Source organism: Rhinolophus sinicus, chromosome X (genome assembly GCF_036562045.2).
Source record: "Rhinolophus sinicus isolate RSC01 chromosome X, ASM3656204v1, whole genome shotgun sequence".
NCBI classification, from domain to species: Eukaryota; Metazoa; Chordata; class Mammalia; order Chiroptera; family Rhinolophidae; genus Rhinolophus; species Rhinolophus sinicus.
The window spans coordinates 69602568-69626383 of NC_133768.1; the positions used below are offsets into that span (position 1 = coordinate 69602568).

Consider the following 23816-nt stretch of genomic DNA (forward strand, 5'->3'; position numbering starts at 1 on the left):
AAGAAATGTGGCTCAAAGAAATGTGGCTGTGGGTCTCAGGCATGTTCTCCTCCAGCACCAAAGATTTTCTTTGTTTTGCTGACTCAGAGCCTTCCCAGGAGAGGAGTAGCTTTTGCCACAGCAGCCTGGGGCAAAGGATAACACTCAGGACAAACAATAAAGAAAGAGAAGCCTTGGAGGAAGAGGCTCGGAAAGGAGATACATGGGGTAACAAGGGCTTTTTAAAGTTCACCAATATACAGAGGAATTGAGAAGGCCACACAGATGCCCAGAATAGGATACCTGTGCTGTAAAGGCCTGAGGAAACCCAAAGCTCTCACTTCTGGCTGACTTTCAGATTCTGCCAAGCAGGAAATGAAAACTAACACAGACTGAGAAAGACAAATACCATATGATCTCACTTATATGTGGAATCTAAAGAACAGAATAAACAAACAAACAAAACAGAAATAGACTCATAGATGCAGAAAACAAACTCATGGTTGCTAAATGGGAGGGGTTAGGGGTATGGTTGAGAAAGGTGAAGGGATTAGAAAGTGCAAATTGGTAGTCACAAAATAGTCACAGGGTGTCGTGCTGGAGACCCTGCTCCCTGCGCCATTTGTTGTGCAGGGTGTCATGCGGGGTCTCTGTCCCGCTCCCTGCACAAGAACACAGCTGTTGTGCGGGATGGCCTGCGGGGTCTCTACTCCCGCTCCCCACGTAAGAACGCAGGATGTGGCTAGGCCCAAAGGAACACCCACGGAGCCATAGGTAGGGAAGTCATACCACTGTGGTCTCACTGGAGGCTGGGTTCACACGACGTGCGACCTGCTGTCCGCTTTTCTGTCAACCGACCGACAACTCTCCTCCACTCTCCTCAACTCTGCTCTTCTCCCTCCGTAGCTGCAGCAGTTATATTAGTGGCCAATGGCTCAATGGTTACAGCTGACGGCCAACTAGCCACAGCTAACGGCCATCTACCACCCGAGCCAGCACCCCTCCATATGAGGCCGAGAGCCTGGAAACTGCTCTCTGGGGCTCTGTCCCCACACAGGGGATGTGAAATACCGTATGGGGAATATAGTCAATAATATTATAAAAACTATAGTGTCACATGGATACTAGAGTTATGAGGGGATCACTTCATAAATTATATAAATGCCTAACCAATACACTGTACACCTGAAACTAATATAAAATAGTATTGAATGCCAGCTGTAATTACATATATATAGTCACGGGATGTAAAGTATAGCATAGGGAATACAGTCAATGGTATTGTAACAGCTCTGTATGATGTCAGATGGGTAGTAGACTTGAGGGGTTATTACTATGTGAGGGGTGTAAATGTCTAATCACTATGTTGTTTTGTACACCTGAAACTAATAATAATAATTAAAAAAAACTAATGCAGAGTTGTAAAAAGTCTGGCTAAGCATAGAATGACTTCCCCAGCACAGAGCAATTTGCAAAGACTGGGACAGCGTTTCTTCTTTTTTCTTATACTGGCTCCAGGTATTTAAAGTAATTGTCAAAACACCAGCTGACCACTAAGGGCAACACAGATTTCAGTGGACACACATGATAAAGAATGCAGACTTTACAAAAATAGTTTAGAAAAGTAACTAAACAAACAAGTCACAACAGCCAGCAACAAGAAATCCTTGACAGAGAATATGATTCCCAGAGGTGTGACATCATAATATTCAAAATATCCAGTTTCGATAACAAAAAAATTTACGAAGCATGCAAACAAAGTATGGCTTATTCACAGGAAAAAATAATGCCTGTTAATATACCATACTTTCTTGGGAGTGATGAGACATTTACACACCTCACAAAGTGATAACCCCAACAAGTGTGCGACCCATCTGACATTGTACATAGCTATTACAATACCATTGACTATATTCCCTATGCTATACTTTACAGCCCATGACTATACATTGTTAAAAATTATCGTTGACATTCAATATTATTTTATATTAGTTTCAGGTGTACAGTGTAGTGGTTAGGCATTTATATAATTTATGAAGTGATACCCCACAGGTTGGGGGTGGGGTAGGTGGGGCATCTTGCTCATCATGGATATTCTTGCATTCATTTTTTAAAAATACTGCATTAAAATGCGATTTATCTTCACTACTAGTTTTTTTTTGTTTCGCTTTGTTTTTTTTGTTTGTTTGTGTTTTTTTGTTTGTTTGTTTTGTTTTGCATCCCCTTAAATTTTACACCTGAGTCCTGGTGCGGAGGAGGGTTGTGTCCTGGAAGCACAAGAGGGAACAGGCAAGTCCTCAGAGTATCAGTGAGAATGGCGAACAGGTCTCTGAGTAAATACTGCCCGTCCCTTGCAGCAAAGGACCAACAACAAAACAGAGATATTAAGAATGTTTTAAAATCCACTCTTCTGGGTTGTTTTCCTGACACATCTCTTCTACGCATTTTAGTGGAGGGAAAATGGAGAGCACTGGCAGCAGACAGAACAGCAGGTGGAAGGAGGCGTGTCCCGGGAGCTTGGGAGGGAAGAGGCAAGTCCCCAGAGAAGCGGAGGGAATGGCCAACAGGCCCCTGAGAAGATATAGCCCATCCCCGGCAGCAGAGAAAGGCCCAGGAATACACAAAGGAGGGACAGCGATAGGGCCCAGGCTGGTGCTGTTAAAAGGGAGCCGGGGGCAGGGCCGGTTGCCGGCCGAGGGCTCTTCCAGACCCCCCGGAGCAGGAGAGGGGCGGGACGGGGGCGTCGCCGCTCGCAGTGACGAGGGACTCTCACGTGACCGACCAACGCTGAGTCTGGCGCGCCTCGCTCCAGCGTCAGACCCGGCCATCGCTCGCTCCCTTCTGGCGTCTGCTCCGGGTGGCCCTGAGGGCGTGCTGGCCGGGGGTGGCCCCGAGAGTAGGAGGCGGAGGCGCAGGGGGACCAGGTAAGGGGCCCGGAGCGGCTCCCTGGGGTTGGTGTGGAGAGCAGGCGGAGCCCTTCGGGGGGTCGGTCCAGTCCCCGGGGCGAAGCAGCGCAGAGACAGAAGCCCCCACGCCCTGCAGCGGCCCCGCGTGTGGCGGCAGAAAATGGTGGGCCTTTCCGGGGGGAGGGCTGGACGGCCCAAGGCGACGACCCTTCGGAAACACTTGCCCCTCGGTCTCCCGCCCCGCCTGCCCCCGCGGTCCTTCTTGGGGTCGAAAATGGTGGTCAGCTGGGGCTTGGGGGTGGCCGAGGGAAGGAGCGGCCCGGCTGCGGCGCGGGGGGCGGGAGGCGCGGGGGCGCCGTGAGGCGGCGGAGGGCGCCCAGCGCTCGGCTGCAGCGGCCCCGGCTCCCCCACCCCAGCCCTCTGCAGGTCTGCGGGTCCAAGTGTCCGGGCGGCGCACCCGCGGCGAGAATCGGGAGGAAGACGAGACGGCAAGGATAGGCCCAGGTGGGTGCGGGGGCGGGGGTGGGGGACGAGTGGAAAGCCCTGAGACCCCAAATCCTTCCCCCAACCCCGTCCTCCGTTTTGGTGCCTGCAGAGGCCTGGGCATGGATCCGCAGGGAAAATGGTGGGTTTGGGGCGAGGGAGGGGAGAGGAGCCCGAGGGATGGGGGAGAGCTTGGACTGGGGGCCCCCTAGAGGGCGTACGGACTCTCTCAGGTGGGGAAATATGCAATTTTAAAACGCCTTTGAAATCCAGGGCTCTGAATCTTGAAAGGTCCACAGTAGGGCCTCTGTCCTCGGTGCTTATCAGTCCACCAAAATAATAATAATAATAATAACAATATAGTAATTCATTTTCTTGTCTCTTAGGAGCAATGGCGTCCAAAGAGAAGCAAACAGTAAAAACTCTCAACATGGAAAATGTCCAACAGGAGAAGGAAGGAGGGGAACAGGCCCCAATTCAGAAGGGAGAGGAACCACGCCATTTGGGAGGAGCCGAAGTCCAGAAGCCTGGAGGAAATGTTAGGCTGGGGTGGGTTAGGAGACTTGTCCCTAACTTTCGATGGGCCATACCTAACAGGCATGTTGATCACAATGAAGTGGGAGATGATGTAGAAAAGATCATAGTGCAGCGAATGAAAATCAAGAGAAGGACTAGGGAGCAGCAAATGAGACATCATATGCGCTTCCAAACTCCTGAACCTGATAATCATTATGACTTTTGCCTTATACCTTGAATCCTAAGGTTTTCTCAGAGGTTAATAATGTGGCCTCTGCTCTACAATCTTGTAGTTTTGTGATTTACTTTTCTGTAAACCTTTTGGTGTTTCCTCTTACCAGTTTCTAATTGAATATTGTTTTCTCTCAGTGGAAGACTTTCTGTCCAGCAGGACAATTTCACCTAGTTGTGAGGGAAAATATTGTTTTCATAATGTGAAATTAATAAAGCAGTTTAAAAAACAATCTTCCTCTTCCCCACTTTTTAGTTTTTGTTAATATTGCCTTTCCTCTCCTAGCTACCTGGACTGAAAATTTCTATTTTTCTCTTGCCCCCCACCAATCAGAAAGGAAGGATCATACTCATAATTCAACATTTGATACCTTTTTAAGAATGCACTTCCTACTATTTTTCAGAGTGTGAGTCCATCATCTGCATAAAAACACCTTGGTGGGGGAGATTTTTGAGAATGTAGGTCCTCTAGTTCCTATTCTCCAGGTACACAGGGTGGGGCTTTAGAATCTCCACTTTTTAACAAGCTCTCCAGGTAATTCTAATGTATACCAAAGTCTGAGGCCACTATTGTGTGTATGTATGTATCTATGTACAGGTTTGTGTGTATGTATGTGTACATATATCCATGTATTGTCATATTAAGTGTAAACAATTCAGTAGAATTACATAGGATGAATACTTATCTGAATTCAATGGGCAAACATATTAAAGGAGAAAAACACAAGACCTTAAGATAGACTAATTAGTAAAATCGTAGGTTCAGTGGCAGATGAGGGTACTGGAGTTTAGAGATGCTAAGTACCAAGACTACTACCTGCTGTATATCTTAGGTGGGCCGTTCTGGCCTGAGCCGTTTCTATAGGACTTTGTCATATGGAGATTCAAAGAATGTTTGACTTTGGTAACATAAGCTGAGGAAAGTCAAGGAAGACAGCAAGTCTGAGGCTGATTTTCTTTTTGTATTTTGTTTTTCTACATTTCCAATGCAGACGCTAATTTTTAGAATACAGCAGAAAGCAATCTTGAAGACTCCAAAACAGTGTTCTTCAAAGTGAGGATTGCGACCCATTATGGCTCTTGAAATTTTTGTGGGTCACAACAAGCAATTAAAAAAAAAAAAACTGGGCCAGCCGGGTGGCTCAGGTGGTTGGAGTACTGTGCATCTAACGCCAAGGTCGCGGGTTCAATTCCCACATGGGCCAGTGAGCTGTGCCCTGTACAGCTAAGATTGTGAACAACGGCTCTCCCTGGAGCTGGGCTGCCGTGAGAAGCCAGAGCTCGGTGTGAGCTGTGGCGTGCTGCCGTGTGCTCCCTGGAGTGGCCAGTGGCCAGCCGAGTGACCGGCAGCCAGCGTGAGCTGCTGTGTGCTGCCGTGGGCTGCCATGAGTGGCCGGCAGCCGGCGTGAGCTGCTGTGAGCGGCCGACCGTCAACTGGCGACTGACTGCTTCAACCGGTGGGGAGCGCAAGGCTCATAATACCAGCATGGGCCAGGGAGCTGTGTCCTACACAACTAGACTGAGAAACAACAGCTTCAACCAGAGTGGGGTGGAGTGGAGGTAGAGAAGGGGGAGGAAAACAAGAACAAAAAAAATCAGAGCCCATCACCCATGAGTAGTGTTAATTCTTTTGAGAAGCTTGTTTTAGTTTTACATGTAGGAAATAGTGTCACCTCATAAATGCATAAAAGGTATAATTTTAAAAAGTATTTCAAACTGTAGGTCACGGAAAAAAATTGAAAGCCACTTCTTCAGTCCAAACCTCATTTCACAAATGAAGAAACGGTAGGAAAGTGATTTTCTCAAGGTCATACAGCGAGTTAGTGGTAGAGCTAGGACCACAGTTCCAAGTTTAGGGTCCTGGTCTACCACAGTGCCTCCACAAGGCACAATTTGGAAATTCTTGCGGTGTGTACTGATTGCCAGTGGTATGTATGAACAAATACATACAACTTATACAAAAATCACTTTATTTAATGTTCACATTTTATCACCAGAGTTCCTGCATGTTCTACTGAGAAACGTTTAAGGAGAACTCTGTGCCCCTTACAACATTTTGGAGCTAGAAAGATCTTTCATCTGTCTAGAGGAAGGGGAAGATGGAGAGTCTGATCTAAAAATGCAAGGTGGTAAACTCAGGGACTTCTTTAAGGCAAGGTGATTGAGTGATATTTGTTAATGGGCTTTTGGTCCCTCTGAAAGTCAATATTGCACCTTATACACCAATCCTAGATTTCCCAAAGTAGCCTCAACTTTAAAACTAATCTGGGGATAGAAGGTGAGATAAGAACTTGACTGGTAGAAGAGCTGAAGGAAGTCTTACCAGGGTTTTGGGGTAATGATGAGAATGAGGACAGACTTGCTGGAAGAAGTAAGGGTCGATGTTGGGTTTCAGAATATGTTTGTGTTGTGTGTTTTTTTAAGAACTGAAATAAATCCCTTCCCCTTGGTGTTTCTCAGGGAGTAGGATGATGCTGTCAGAACTTTGGGAAAGTGGTAAAAGTCAGGGAACCAGGTTACAATATGATTGGTTGAAGGATAACCAAATTAAGACACCCTTCCTGGGAGTTTCTCTAATGGTAGGGGATGAGTACAGAACTTTCTAGAAACAGTAAAATTCAGGGACCATGATCAGAACATGATTGAGGGCGAACTGAAGGAAACACACTTTCCAGGGCATTTCTGCAAGGGTGGAGGAGTGAGAACAGAACTTTCTGGAAAAAGTAAAAGTCAGGGAGCCAATTCGGAAGGTAACTGAAGGAGAACTGAGTCACCACACAGTGAACTCGTCCATTAATTTATACATCCCATGGGAGTGTCAACTCTTCCTGATCCCTGAACTTGGTGGGCAGTACATTCTGACTTTTTAAGTTGATGATAGAGAGTTGTCAGTGGGAGTGTTCCTAAAGAGGCCTGTAAGAAAATAAAACAGATCTCTTATGAAAACAAAACAAAAAAAGTGAATCAACCAGGAACAACAAAAGGGACAAATACGTTCATCCCAATCAATCATTTATACATCCATATTTGTAAACTTTTTAGTTTCTTGAGGAAATCTGTATGTTTTTATAGATTTTGAAACAATGCTTGGGATAGAAGCCTAGAAATTAAGGAGAAAAAGAGATTGCAGAAGAGGAGTCAGACTTTCAGTAGCATATGCTATTGTCTTCAAATTACAGAAAATGGATATATAGCTAAGGGAGTCTTTTAAAGAGGCCAGCAAGGAAAAAAGTGAAGTTACAATGAAAAAAGCAACAATAAATCAAATATCACGAGAATAAAACACCCAAACAGGTTGCCATTTTTAGACCTTTCAGTCTGTATCTACACGTGAGTAAGCATTTCAGTTTTATTAAGGTATAAAGTTTTAAAAGTTCCTAAAGTATTCAATTTGATCTCTTTTACATATATTTAAGCCTATGAAACCATGACCATAATTAAAATAGCAAACACTTCCATCATCTCCAAAAGTCTCTTTCTTCCCATTATAACCCATTTCTACTTCCACCCCATCCCCAACCAACCTCTGATCTACTTGCTATCACTATACTTTGCATTTTATAGTATTTTTATATAAATTGACTCATAGAGCATACACTCTTTTATTTTTGCCTGGTTTTATTTATTAAACATAATGATTTGCATGTAACAGTAGCATATTCCTTTCTATTGCTGAGTTGTATTCCATGATAGGGTGAATGTTTATCCATTCATCTATTGATGGACATTGACGTAATTTCCAATTTGGGGCTATTACAAATAAAGCTGATATGAATACGCACATACAAATTTTTGTGTAGATATATGTTTTCATTTCTCTTGGGTAAATACCTAGGAATGTAATGGCTACACTGTATGTAAGTTTTAAGTTTGATTTTTAAGAAACTGACAAACTGTTTTCCAAGGTGGTTTCACCATTTTACATTCCCATCAGTAGAGTATTGGAATTCCAATTTCCCCTAATTCTCACCAATACTTAGTATGGTCAGGGTGGGTTTTTTGTTAATATTTCAAAATTTTAGCCATTCTAAAGTGTGTGTAGTGGTATCTCGTGGTTTTAATTTCTATTTTTCTGGTGATTAATGATGTTCAGCATCTTTTCATGTACTTCTTAGCCATTCATACATCTTCTTTTGTGAAATAATTTGTCCAAATATTTTGCTTATTTTTTAAATTTGGTTGTTTGTCTTCTTATAACTGAGTTGCAAGAGTTCTTTATATATTCCACATTTAATTTCTTTGATACATATCGTGAATTTTTCTCTCAGTCTTGGCTTGCTTTTTCATTTATTTAATGTTTTCTTTTAAAGAACAAAAGTTTTAAATTTTTATGAAATTCATTTAATCCACTTTTTATTTTATAATTGTGTTCAATTTAAGAAATGTGCTGCCTAAATGGACGTAAGAGAAAAAAAATAAACATATTGGATTACATCAAGCCAAAAAGTTTTTTCACAGCAAAGGAGACCGTCAATAAAACAAAAAGGCATTCTACAGATTGGAAGAAGATATTAGTCAATGATACATCTGACTAGGGGTTAATATCCAAAATTTACTTTAAAAAATTCATTTAACTCAACACCAAAAAAACACAAACAACTCAATTAAAAAATGGGCAGAGGACATGAAGACACAGTTTTCTAAAGAGGACATACATAGGGCCAACAGACATATGAAAAAATGCTCAACCTCACTAATAATTAGAGAAATGTAAATAAAAACCACGATGAGAAATACCACCTCACTCCAGTCAGAATGGCTATCGTCAATAAATCAACAAACAACAAATGCTGGCAAGGATGTGGAGAAAAGGGAACCCTCATGTACGGCTGGTGGGATTACAGATTGGTGTAGCCACTATGGAAATCAGTATGGAGGTGTCTAAAAGAACTGGAAATGGAACTACCTTATGACCCAGCAATTCCACTCTTAGGTATCTATCCAGAGAAATCCAAAATGCTAATTCAAAAAAAAATATGCACCCTTATTCACAATAGCCAAAAAATGGAAACAACTAAAATCCCCATTGGTAGATGACTGAATTGAGAAACTGGTATAGAGCACTTCATCCTAGAACATCAGACTATACATTCTTCTCTAGTGTACATGGAACATTCTCAAGGATAGCGATATATTGGAACATAAAACTAGCCTCAGCAAATTTAAGAAGATTGAAATCATATCAAGCATATTCTCTGATCACAAGGCTTTGAAATTGGATATCAACTGCAAAAAGAAAGCAGAAAAAATCACAAATATGTGGAGAATAAACAACATATTTTAAAGAACGATTGGCTCAAAGAAGAAATAAGAGATAAGAGGAGAGATCAAAAGATTCATAGAAACAAATGAGAATGAAAATACATCCTACCAGAAATTTGGGGATGCAGAAAAGCAGTTTCAAGAGGAAAATATATATCATTACACATCTATCTGAAGAAACAAGAAAAATCCCAAATAAATAACTTGACATTACACTTTAAAGAAATAGCAAAAAAGAACAGATGAAACCCAAAGTCAACAGAAGGAAGGAAACAATCAAAATCAGAGCAGAACTCAAAGAAATAGAGAACAAAAAGACAATAGAAAAATTAATGTAACAAACAGCTGGTTCCTCGAAAAGATTAATGAAATTGACAAAACCTTGGGTAAACTAACTAAGATAAAAAGAGAAAAGACACAAACAAAATCAGAAATGAAAGAGGGGAAGATACCATGGGTGCCACAGAAATACAAAGGATCATCCAAGAATACTACGAAGGACTATATGCCATGAAATGCCATATCCTAGAAGAAATGGACATCATAGAAACATACAGCCTTCGTAGGCTGAATCATGAAGAATTGGAAAATCTAAATAGACCAATCAACAGTAAGGAAATTGAATCAGTCATCCAAAAACTTCTCAAAAGCAAAAGTCCGGGACTAGATGGCTTCACTAGTGAATTCTGCCAAACATTTAAAGAGGATCTAGTACCTGTCCTACTCAAACTATTCCAAAAACTTTAAGAAGAGACAATACTCCCTAACTCATTTTATGAGGCTAACGTTACCCTGATACAAAAAAACTGGTAAGGATAACACAAAGAAAGAAAATTACAGGCCAATATTTCTGATGAATGCAGATGCAAAAATCATAACAAAATTCTAGCAAATCGAGTGCAACAATGCATTAAAAAATTATACATCACGACCAAGTGGGGTTCATCCCAGGAGCACAAGGATGGTTCAACATACGCAAATCGATCAATATGATACACCACATAAACAAAATAAAGGTCAAAAATCATATGACTATATCAGTTGATGCAGAAAAAGCGTCTGACAACACAACTTACATTTATGATTAAAACACTTAATAAAATGGTTATTGAAGAAACATATCTCAATATAATAATGGCCACATATGACTAATCCTCAGCTAATATCGTAATTAACAATGAAAAATTGAACCCTTTGCCAAACATTCAGGAACACAACAGGGCTATCCCCTATCAGCTCTGCTTTTCAACATAATATTTGAAGTTCTAGCCAGAGCAATCAGGCAAGAGAAAGAAATAAAAGGCCTCAAAATAGGGAATGAAAAAAAAAAAAAGAAGTTAAATTGGCACTTTTTGCAGATGACATGATGCTATATATAGAAAACCTTAAAAACTTCAATAAAGCTATTTAAAAAAATAAACGACTACAATAATTTTGTGGGCTACAAAATCAATGGACAAAAGTCCATTTCATTCCTATATACTAACAATGAAACCTCAGAAAAAGAAATAAAAAGAAAACGATTCATTTTGCAATTGCAACTTAAAGAATAAAATAACTAGGAATAAACTCAACCAAGATGTGAAAGCCTATATGCTGAAAACTACAAGACATTTTTTAAAGAAATTGAAGAAGACACAGAAATCGAAAGAGATTCCGTGTTCATGGATTGGAAAAATCAACATAGTTAAAATGGCCATATTAACCAAAGCAATATACAGAGTTAATGCAATCCCCATCAAAATCCCAATAGTATTTTTTAAAGAAATAGAACAAAAAGTCATCAGATTTGCGTGGAACCACAAAACACCCCAAATAGTGAAAGCAATCCTAAGAAAAAAGAACAATGCTGGAGGTATCACAATTCCTGACTTCAGGTTCTACTATAGGACAACAATAATCAAACCAGTATGGTATTGGCAGAAAAACAGGCACACAAACCAATGGAGTAAAATCGAGATCCTAGAAATAAGCCCACATAAATATGGACAGATAATTTTCAACAAAGAAGCCGAAACATGCAATGGAGACAGCCTCTTCAATAAATGGTGCTGGGAGAATTGGAAGGACACATGCAAAAGAATGAAAGTAGACTGCTATCTGTCACCGTGCACCAAAATTAACTCAAAATTGATCGAAGACCTAAACATAAGAACTGAAACAATAAACTACATAGAAGTTAACATAGGTTCTAAACTTATGGACCATGGGATCAAAGAGCATTTTATGAATTTGACTCTAACGGTAAGGGAAGTAAAAACTACAATAAATGAATGGGACTATATCAAACTAAAAAGCTTCTGCACAGCAAAAGAAACAAAATATAATAAAGAGGCAAGCAACCAAATGGGAGAAGAGTTTTGCAAACAATGCCTCTGATAAGGGACCGATATTCAAAATATTAAGGAACTCATACAACTTGACAACAACAAAAAAAAAAACCCCAAACAATCCAAATAAAAAATTGGCAGAGGATCTGAATAGACATTTCTCCAAAGAGGACATACAAATGGCCAACAAACATATGAAAAAATGCTCAACATCATTAATGATCAGAGAAATGCAAATAAGAACCACAATAAGATATCACCTCACCCTAGTTAGAATGGGTATCATCAACAAGACAAATAGTAACAAGTGTTGGAGAGGCTGTGGAAAAAAAGGAACCCTTAGACACTGTTGGTGGGAATGAAAACTGGTGCAGCCGTTACGGAAGGCAGTGTGCAGGTTCCTCAAAAAATTAAAAATAGAATTACCATATGACCCACAAATCCCTCTCTTGGGTATCTACCCAAAAAATCTGAAAACGTTTATCCATAAAGATATATGTGCTCTGATGTTCATTGCAGCTTTATTTACGGTGGCCAAGAAATGGAAACAACCAAAGTAGTCTTCGATAGATGATTGGATAAAGAAGTTGTGATATATATACACAATAGAATACTATTCTGCCATAAGAAAAGATGAAATAGTGCCATTTTCGATAATGTGGAAGGATCTTGAGATAACAATGCTAAGAGAAATAAGTCAGACAGAAAGTCGAGAAACATATTTCACTGATATGTGGTACATAAAACTGAAAACAACAAAATAACAAGACAAACAATTGAAGAAACAAAAACTCATAGACACAGACAATAGTTTAGTGGTTACCAGAGGGTAAGGGGGGAGGGAGGAGGAAGATGAGGGTAAAGGGGATCACATATATGGTGATGAAAGGAGAACTGACTCTGGGTGGTGAACATAATGGGATTTATAGATGATGTAATACAGAATTGTACACCTGAAATCTATGTAATTTTGCTAACAATTGTCACCCTAATACATTTAAAAAATAAATTAAAAAAAAAAGACTCGGGAGACATCATCAAAATGGTGGCGTGAGGTAAGCCTCTGTAATTCTCCCCTGGAATTTACAACAAATGTAACAATTATAACTCCACAAAGGACTCCCTGCACAGCAGACAGGCAAGACGAAAAGGCCCACTTCTGAATTCACCTAAAGGTGGGCGAATCATACTAGCAGAAGAAGAGGGAAGGGAGAAGTGTGGAGACGGAGCCGCGTGGGTGCAGCACGTAGACCGAGCTCAGTGCTCCGAGCTCGCTGCATCCTGGAGCTACCGCACCTGCGAGAGAGGGAAAAACTCAGACTGCTAGCACACCGTATATGGCCCACAGGGCTGAGGGGACAACATATAACACGGCTGAACCAAAATCTCAGGGCAGAGACCTCGGAGAAAAGACTGAGGGAAAAAGGCTGAAAATGGTGGTTTAGGCCCACACTGCTGACAAGAGAACGGAAGCCTTAGGCACTGAGACTAGCCGCCCCTCCCTACTCTCCAAGTGCTCACCCAACCCCAACCTGCCCGGTGCTAGAAGCGTAACAGTAGCAGTGTCAGTTCAAAAGAACAGAATATTTGTAGTTCTGAGAACTGTGGTCCCCAGACACAGATTGGCAGCCCAACTATTTCCGGCAAAGGGGAAGAAGCTGTGGAAGCAGGACCCACTGTGGTGAAGGTCACCACAATTGCTCTGGGCCAACTCTCACAACTCACTCCACCCCTGGCCCCACCTACCTGGGTGGATCCCTGCAGGAGTAAACAGAACTGCTGAAACACATGGGCTCTGAATCTGGTGCAGGAAGAGCTTTGGAACTTCAAAAACTCTCTGCATCCCCACACAGACACAGCACCCTACAACCCAGGTGAGCTGTTACCAGAGGAGAAGCCCATCTCCCAGAGAATCCCCCCATTGTGTGAGAAGCTGGAATAGTGCAGAGAAAACATAGTACTACCATATGAGAGAGAGAAAAAAAAGGCTGGAGAAGGAGAAAAAATAAAACATTTTACCAACAAGTACGGGAAAAGAAAGACCTCTTCCTATCAATCTGTTGCAGAAGCCACTCCTGTAGACGTCTAGGAAGAGAAATAATAAATCAGTAATTGCCATGAATAACCAAGGCAACAAGGCAGCTCAGAAAGAAAGTGAAAAGTCTCCAGAAAAGGAACTTAAAGATAGGGAAATATGTGACTTAAATGACAGAGAATTCAAGACTGCAGTTCTGAAAAAACTCAACGAGATGCAAGAAAACACAGAAAGGCAGTTTAATGAACTCAGGAACACAATCAAAGAACAGCAGGAGCATTTTAGGAAAGAGATTGAAATTTTAGAAAAGAACCAAATAGAATTTCTGGAGATTAAGAACTCAATAGAAGAAATTAAGAATGAAATAACCAGCTTAGGTAGTAGAGTTGACCAGATGGAGGAAAGAATCAGTGACATCGAAGATAGAAACCTGGAAATTACACAGATGGAAGAAGAAAGAGACTTGAGACTTAAAAGAAATGAAAGAACTCTACAAGAACTTTCTGACTCCATCAGAAAGAGCTATATGAGAATAATGGGCATACCAGAAGGAGAAGAAAGAGAGAAGGGAACAGAGAATATATTCAAACAAATTGTCGATGAGAACTTCCTAAACTTGTGGACAGACCTAGATCCTCGAATCCAAGAAGCAAATAGAACACCTAATTACCTCAATCCCAATAGGCCTTCTCCAAGGCACATTGTATTGAAGCTGTCTAAAATCAACGACAAAGAAAGAATCCTCAAGGCAGCCAGGGAAAAGAAGACGGTAACCTACAAAGGAAAGCCCATTAGATTATCATCAGATTTCTCAGCAGAAACTCTACAAGCCAGGAGGGAGTGGAACCAAATATTCAAACTATTGAAAGAGAGAAATTATGAGCCAAGAATAATATATCCAGCAAAGATATCCTTTAGATATGAAGGAGGAATAAAGACCTTTCCAGACATACAGAAGCTGAGGGAATTTTCTAATACATGACCTGCACTACAAGAAATACTAAAGGAGGCTATTCGACCACCATCAACAGGGACAATTTGTGGCAACCAAAACATAAAAAGGGGAGAGTAAAGGCCTGAACCGAATATGGGAATGGAGAAAGTAAGCATGCTGAAGAAAATGGAATACTCTAAATATCAAACTTTCTTTTACATAAACTTAAGGGTAACCACTCAAAAAAATCCAGAACTGAAATATATACTGTAATAAAAGAAGAAACAGAGGAAACATCATAGAATACCACCACACAGAAATAATAGACAACAACAAAAGGCAAAGAAACAATGGAGACACAGCCTTACCAGAAAACTAAAGATAGAATGACAGGAAATCCTCACATATCAATAATCACCCTAAATGTAAATGGACTGAACTCACCAATAAAAAGGCACAGAGTAGCAGATTGGATCAAAAACTAAACCCAACCATATGCTGTCTCCAAGAGACACATCTCAGCTACAAGGACAAGCATAGACTCAAAGTGAAAGGGTGGAAATTGACACTCCAAGCAAATGGTACCCAGAGAAAATCAGGTGTAGCCATAATGATATCAGATGAAACAGACTTCAGGGTGAAAAAGATAACAAGAGACAAAGATGGACATTTCATAATGGTAAAGGGGACTATACAACAAGAAGACATAACAGTCATCAATATTTATGCCCCCGATCAGGGAGCACCGAAATATACCAAGAAACTACTAACAGAACTAAAGGGAGAAATTGACCAAAACACAATTATACCAGGGGACTTAAATACATCATTGACAGCTATGGATAGATCATCCAAACAGAAAATAAATAACGAAATAGCAGCCCTAAATGACACATTAGATGAAATGGACATAACTGACATACTTAGGGCACTTCATCCTAAAACATCAGACTATGCATTCTGTTCTAGTGTACATAGAACATTCTCAAGGATAGACCATATATTGGGACATAAAATCAGCCTCAGTAAAGTTAAGAAGATTGAAATCATACCAAGCATATTCTCTGATCACAAGGCTTTGAAATTGGATTTCAACTGCAAAAAGAAAGCAGGAATAAACACAAATACATGGAGATTAAACAACACACTTTTAAGAACGACTGGGTCAAAGAAGAAATTGGAGGAGAGATCAAAAGATACATAGAAACAAATGACAATGAAAATACATCCTACCAAAATTTTGGGGATGCAGCGAAAGCAGTTTTAAGAGGGAAGTTTATATCATTACAGGCCTATCTCAAGAAACAAAAAAATCCCCAATAAATAACCTCATGTTACACCTTAAAGAACTAGAAAAAGAAGAACAAGTGAAACCCAAGGTCAGCAGAAGAAAGGAAATAACAAAAATCAGAGCAGAACTAAATGAAATAGAGAACAAAAAGACAATAGAAAAAATTAATGTGACAAAGAACTGGTTCTTTGAAAAGATAAACAAAATTGACAAACCCATGGCTAGACTCACTAAGATAAAAAGAAAGAAGACACTAATTAACAAAATCAGAAATGTTAAAGGGGAAGTTATCACGGACACCACAGAAATACAAAGGATCATCCAAGAATACTATGAAGGACTATATGCCACCAAATTCAACAACCTAGAAGAAATGGACAAGTTCTTAGAAACATATAGCCTTCCAAGGCTGAACCATGAAGAACTGGAAAATCTAAACAGACTGATCACCAGTAACAAAATTGAATCAGTCATCCAAAACCTTCCCAAAAGCAAAAGCCCAAGACCAGATGGCTTCACTAGTGAATGCTACCAAACCTTCAAAGAGGATCTAATACCAGTCCTGCTGAAACTCTTCCAAAAATTTGAAGAAGAGACAGTACTCCCTAACCCATTTTATGAGGCCAACATTACCCTGATACCAAATCCTGGTAAGTATAACCCCAAAAAAGAAAACTACAGACCAACATCTCTGATGAATACAGATGCAAAAATCCTAAACAAAATTCTAGCAAATAGAATACAACAATGCATTAAAAAGATTATTCATCACAAGCAGGTGGGGTTCATCCCCGGGGCACAAAGATGGTTCAACATCCGCAAATTCATCAATGTGATACATCACAAAAACAAAATAAAGGACAAAAGTCATACGATTATATCAATTGATGCAGAAAAAGCATTTGACAAGATGCAACATCCATTTATGATTAAAACACTTAATAAAATAGGTATAGAAGGAAAATACCTTAACATAATAAAGGCCATATATGACAAGCTCTCAGCTAATCTCATAATTAATGGTGAAAAACTGAAGCCCTTTGCTCTACGTTCAGGAACATGACAGGGCTGTCCCCTATCACCTCTGCTTTTCAACATAGTGTTGGAAGTCCTTGCCAGAACAATCAGGCAACAGAAAGAAATAAAAGGCAAACCAATTGGGAATGAAGAAGTTAAATTATCACTCTTTGCAGATGACATGATGTTATATATAGAAACCCTAAAGACTGCACCAAAAAGCTATTAGAAAAAATCAACAAAACAGTAAAGTTGCTGGCTACAAAATCAACATGCAAAAGTCCATTGCATTCCTATATACTAACAATGAAACCTCAGAAAAAGAAATACAAAAAACAATTCCTTTTGCAATTGCAGCAAAAAGAATAAAATACCTAGGAATAAACTTAACCAAGGATGTGAAGGACTTATATGCTGAAAACTATAAGACATTTTTTTTAAAATATGAAGAAGACACAAAGAAATGGAAAGACAGTCCATGCTCATGGATTGGAAGAATCAACATAGTTAAAATGGCCATATTACCCAAAGCAATATACAGATTTAATGCAATCCCCATCAAAATCCCAATGGCATTTTTTAAAGAAATAGAACAAAAAATCATCAGATTTGTTTGGAACCACAAAAGACCCCGAATAGCCAAAGCAATCTTAAGAAAAAGAACAATACTGGAGGTATCACACTCCCTGACTTTAGCTTGTACTACAGGGCTACAATAATCAAAACAGCATGGTATTGGCAGAAAAACAGACACATAGACCAATGGAATAGAATTGAGAATCCAGAAATAAAACCACATAAATATGGACAGATAATTTTTGACAAAGAAGCCAAAAACATACAATGGAGGAAAGACAGCCTCTTCAATAAATGGTGCTGGGAGAATTGGATAGCCACGTGCAAAAGAATGAAACTGGACTGCTATCTGTCACCATGTACCAAAATTAATTCAAAATGGATCAAAGACTTAAGCATAAGACCTGACACAATAAACTGCATAGAAGAAAACATAGGTACTAAACTTATGGACCTTGGGTTCAAAGAGCATTTTATGAATTTGACTCCAAAGGCAATGGAAGTAAAAGCTAAAATAAACAAATGGGACTATATGAAACTTAAAAGCTTCTGCACAGCAAAAGAAACCATCAACAAAATAAAGAGACAATCAACTGAATGGGAGAAGATTTTTGCAAACAGTGCCTCCGATAAGGGCTAATATCCAAAATATACAAGGAACTCATGCAACTCAACAACAAAAAAAACAAACAACCCAATTGAAAAATGGGCAGAGGACCTGAAGAGACATTTCTCCAAAGAGGACATACAAATGGCAAATAGACATATGAAAAAATGCTCAACATCACTAATCATCAGAGAAATGCAAATCAAAACCACAATGAGATATCACCTCACCCCAGTCAGAATGGCTATCATCAACAAGACAAATAGTAACAAGTGTTGGAGAGGCTGTGGAGAAAAAGGAACCCTCATACACTGTTGGTGGGAATGCAGACTGGTGCAGCCATTATGGAAGGCAGTGTGGAGGTTCCTCAAAAATTACAAATAGAATTACCATATGACCCAGCAATCCCTCTCCTGGGTATCTACCCAAAAAATCTGAAAACATTTATACATAAAGACACGTGTGCTCCAATGTTCATTGCAGCTTTGTTTACGGTGGCCAAGACATGGAAACAACCAAAATGTCCTTCGATAGATGAATGGATAAAGAAGTTGTGGTATATATACACAATGGAATACTATTCAGCAGTAAGAAAAGATGATATAGGAACATTTGTGACAACATGGATGGATCTTGAGAGTATAATGCTAAGAGAAATAAGTCAGACAGAAAAAGCAGAGAACTATGTGATTTCACTGATATGTGGTATATAAACCAAAAACAACAAAAGAACAAGACAAACAAATGAGAAACAAAAACTCATAGACACCGACAGTAGTACAGTGGTTGCCAGAGATTAGGGGGGGTTGGGGGTGGGAGATGAGGGTAAGGGGGATCAAATATATGGTGATGGAAGGAGAACTGACTCTGGGTGGTGAACACACAATGGGATTTATAGATGATGTAATACAGAATTGTACACCTGAAATCTATGTAATTTTACTAATAATTGTCACCACAATAAAAAAAAAAAAAACCTCATAGATACAGAGAATAGTTTAGTGGTTATCAGAGGGTAAGGGTGGAGAGGTGTGTTAGATGAGCCTAAAAGAGATCAAATATATGGGGATGGCAGGAGAACTGACTCTTGGTGGTGAACACACAATGTGATATATAGATGATGTGTTACAGAATTGTATACCTGAAATCTATGTAACTTTACTAACAATTGTCACCTCGGTAAACTTTAATTTAAAGAAAACCACTGATACATTTATACAATGGGGTACTACTCGGCTATAAAGAAGAATTAAATCTTAACATTTGCAACGATATGGATTGACCTAGAGAAATTAGGCTAAGTGAAATAAATCAGAGGGAGAAAGACAAATACCATATAATCTCACTTATATGTGGGATCTAAAGAACAGAATAAATGAGTAAACTAATCCGAAACAGTCTCAGAGATATAGAGAAAAAACAGGGGTGCTATATAGGAGAGGGAAGGTGAGAGTATTAGAAAGCACAAATTGGTAACCACAATCTTGGGTGATAGAAAAGACAGTTTGGGAATATAATCAATAATGTTGTAAAGATTTTGTAGGGTTTCAGATGGGCACTTGTCTTATTAGGGAGACCACTTCATGGATAGTGTAAATGCCTGATCACTGCAGTGTTCACCTGAAGCTGAAGCTGAATAATACTGAATGTCAACTATAATTTAATATACATATAGTCACAGGATGTGGAGTACAGCATAGGGAATAGAGTCAATGGAATTGTAACAGCTATATACCATGTCAGAGGGGTAGTAGATTGGGGGAGGGGTTATCACTTTATGAGGGCTGTAAATGTCTGTTACATTGTTTTGTACAAGGGAAACTAATAAGAAAAATGTGCTGACTAATCCAAGGTTATGAAGATTTTCTCCTATATTTTCTTTGAATAGTTTTATACTTTTAGGCTTTTTATTTTGGTCTATGAACCATTTCAGGTTAATTTTTATGGATGGTGTAAAGTAAACGCTGGTGTTAATTTTATTGCATATTGATATCTAATTAATACAGTACCATTTGTTGAAAAGAATTTTTTCTTTCTCCATTGTATAGCTTTTGTACCTTTGTCAAAAATCAAGTGCTCATATATATGTAGGTCTGTTTCTGTACTCTCTATTCCGTTGATCTTTATGTCTATCTTTTCACCAATATCAAACTGTCTTGATTACTGTAACCTTATTATTACTTCCTGAATAGCTATGCTTTTGGATCTCAAGTAAACACTTGTTACCTCTCAATTTCGCTTTTTATTTTTAGGCATTTAAAAACAAAGGGTATTTAAAGTTGATTCCTTCCGTTTTATGGTTCCTTTGTGGATTCTGCAGGGAGTCACCCATTGTTCAAGAGTTCTCACCTGCTGTTCTCTTGACATGGCCAAATATATATCCCTGGTCTAGTCACTTTTGACTCCTTCTTTAGCCTTTAAGCTTCCAATAATGTATCTCCAGGTTGCTTCTGATGAGGTTTCCTTGCTCCTCCTGAAGACCATCACGACCTAGATCTATGGCATCCCCAAACTAGTCCTATCTCCTGCATGGCCCATGTTATATCTACAGGAACCACTCACACATCCTTTGCTCAATTTAACTCCCAAATTCAAGAAGTCCAGTTTCTTCTCAAAATTGCTTCATGCTGATGTCAAAGCAGCTGGCCAGTCAGTCTTTTAGATTTCTCAGAAATTAGTTAGATATCTACTGTGTTACTAATATAGGGAAGGGGCGTAATAATTTTTCTTTTCTTTTCTTTTCTTTTTTACAAAAGAAGGAACTAGGAGGTTGGATTCCAAGCCTGCTGCCTACGTGCTGCAAGACACAGAATTCAGGCAGATGTTAATGAATCACACAGAACAAACCATCTGAAGGCTATTGAGCAAAGAGAGTCCATTATAGTCATTCCCGTGGTTAAACCTATTACAAACATGCCACAGGTTGTACCTTACAAAACTTAAAGATAAACTTGCCCCATATTCTTCTTATATCTTACAGAAGTTAAAGATAAACTTATCATTGTTCTTCTTTCCTTCTTTTCTCATACCAAGAAATTTTCCATAGATGCAAGAAAACACATATAAACCCAAGCCCAGTAGATGGAGGAGTCTCTCTTCCGCTAACAATTAGAGACTGCCACTCTGTGGAGTGGCCTTTTCTTACTTTCTGCTAAATAAATTTACTTTCATTTTAAACTGTGTCGGCTCACGTTTGAATTCTATACTACATGAAGCCAAGAACTTTCAGGGCCTAGAGCTTGAGTCTCCACTCCCCGGGGGGTTTGCTCCTCCAGCATCATTACCAAATTCCAGGGGCTCTGATTAGTCCCATAGAAGCTTCTTGCCTTAGGCTTAAGGTGACAAGGGAGAATGCCTCCTCCTTCTCTTTGGTGGAAACATTCATGAAATGCCAACAATTCTCATTAGAAATCTTCTAATCTCCAACAATCTTCTTGGCCTCTCAAATGTCTTTTGTGGGCTGGAAGTAGTTATTTAAGGCTGGAAGGTGGTTATCTAAGGGGAACCAAGTCAGTACTCATCTAAGTCCTTTGCAAGGCCTGTTTTCATCACCTGTTTTACACTTTGGAATTTGGAAGTCATTGGCACCTATTGTATTGGGACGACCTCAACCCAAAATGAGACTGAAATAGGTAATGTTTTATTTCCTAATATAACAATATACATGTTTAAAAGCTTGCCCTTCATCTGGTGTGTGAGCTATTTGATTTTTCTAATTGCAGTGTTCTCCTACCCACCCTCCATCCCTCCACCCCACCTTACCCCTGTCATCCTGCCCTGGTATGCTGTGATTTTATCCTAGTTATAGATTTAGAGAAAATGAGTGTGTCTGTGGGGCAAAGAGGAGAAAATGAGGACAATTGGTCTCCATTGCAAGATGCCTTCAGGCAGATAGTTACAGGTCTTCAAACAGGACAGTAAAACCCTTACCCATACAAGGGAAGGGAAGGAGACCCAGTAAGGGCAGAAAGTCAGGGCACTGAGTTAAAGTTCCATTTTTCCCCTTTCCTCTTTTGACCTCCTCTTCCTCCTAGATCCTTGTACTGCTCATTCCATGTGGCCCAGCTCTGATCACACAGCACTTGAGACCATGCCGACTAGAAGTGCTCTCTCCCATCTCTGTTACTGATGCACAGCACATGGGGTCTCCAACCCTCTTATAGTCCTTAACAAAGGATGGCCTGTCTCTTAACCCTTTTCAGCGTGCGTATGCCGGGTGGGGAGGGACTATCTTCTCAAGAAGTGAGGTGCCAGGGTAGCAGGCAGGTGCCCACTCTCATTCTGCTTCAGTGATTTCTGCTAATGTTTAAATTTTGCATCTCCAGAAACCTCAGAGGCTCAGGAGGAGCTATTTGCTGATTGGCTCACAAATATATCTTCTTTTTGCCCACACAACGTTGGGAGCAGAAATTTTATTGATTCTTCCTCTGCTTATTCTGTTTACATGTAGTCAGAAGCAACATCATCTTAATGGAGTTATTGACAGATGATGTCCTCAACTGGGTATGAAGGTGGTGATCTGTTTGTGATCAAGTGCTGTTTTCTGAGCAACAACACATAAATTCTATTCACCTTTGAATTTAACTTAACCACAACATGTTTTATATTTTTAGCTTGGTGATATATTCACAGTTAAGTCATAACACAGAATTAAAAAGCTATTTGTGTTCCTTTCCATCATCCCTTCCCAAACAATTCAGTCCTGACACCATTAGATGGGGGAAGAGCATATGAGAGAAAAAAAGCTGTGTCGGCCTGAGCAGGGTGAGAAAGGCTTCCATCCTCGGACAGTGGCTCATCATAGAGAGTCAGTGCCTAAGAATTGTGAGGAGGGCTTCCCAGGTAGGAGACAACCAGGTGAGGGGTATTGGGGTTCTATTTGGTTGAAGAGAGCGCCCACTTGGAGACATTGTGTGGCAAATTAGAGTAAGATTTCAGAGTCTGAGCAGGGTGAGAAGCATGTCCATGCAGAGAGCCGACAGCAGTCTGAAGAGGGCACCTATTTGGCTTTCAATAGATATACAGATATAGACATAAATAGATAGATATAGATATACAGATATAGAAACATAAATGTAAATGTGTGAATGTACATATGTGTGAGTACCTATGTCTGTGGTGAGCCACCAGGATTAGGGATCAACTAGTTCAAAGTAATGAGTATTGTCCATGCAGCATTATGCCTATATGTTTGGATAACATTTATCTTAGTCCAAGTGATCAATATCAGTAGGCAGTTGAATATAGAGTCTCAGGTGAAAACTCTGGGATGGATAAATTGATTTGGGCTAGCACAGCCTGACACATAGTAGGCATCCAGTAAATATCTGTTGAATGAGTAAATAAATGAAATGTACTGATCTTGGATTCAAAGAACATTTTAAGAATTTGACCCCAAAGGCAAGGGAAGTAAAAGCTAAAATAAATGAGTGGGACTATATCAAACTTAAAAGCTTCTGCACAGCAGCAAAAGAAACCATCGACAAAACAAAGAGGCAACCAACTGAATGGGAGAAGAGTTTTGCAAGCAGTGCCTCCAATAAGGGGCAAATATCCAAAATATACAAGGAACTCATGCAACTCAACAACAAAAAACAAACAACCCAATTGAAAAATGGACAGAGGACCTGAAGAGACATTTCTCCAAAG

The 23816-nt window shown here is 39.9% G+C and overlaps 1 protein-coding gene across 2 annotated transcripts; it reads left to right on the forward strand.

Moving 5' to 3' along the window:
* Positions 1-2403: 2403 nt before the first annotated feature.
* BEX4 (brain expressed X-linked 4) lies at positions 2404-4348 on the forward strand. 2 transcript variants are annotated; one of them, XM_074323784.1, is made up of 3 exons: positions 2404-2903; positions 3302-3389; positions 3755-4348. In XM_074323784.1, exons 1-2 carry the CDS (start codon positions 2440-2442, stop codon positions 3381-3383), a joined length of 546 nt encoding a protein of 181 aa, XP_074179885.1. In that variant the 5' UTR covers positions 2404-2439; the 3' UTR covers positions 3384-3389; positions 3755-4348. The 2 variants fall into 2 exon arrangements, with proteins under 2 accessions (XP_074179885.1, XP_074179886.1); XM_074323785.1 differs by having other exon boundaries at positions 2765-2903.
* Positions 4349-23816: the final 19468 nt, after the last annotated feature.

What these genes read in the sequence shown, in the direction of transcription:
- BEX4 (XM_074323784.1), top strand. Translation starts at nt 2,440, where the DNA reads ATGGAGAGCACTGGCAGCAGACAGAACAGCAGGTGGAAGGAGGCGTGT. An exon ending in CGGAGGCGCAGGGGGACCAG is followed by an intron (nt 2,904 to 3,301) that starts GTAAGGGGCCCG and finishes CCCCCACCCCAG; the next exon opens with CCCTCTGCAGGTCTGCGGGT.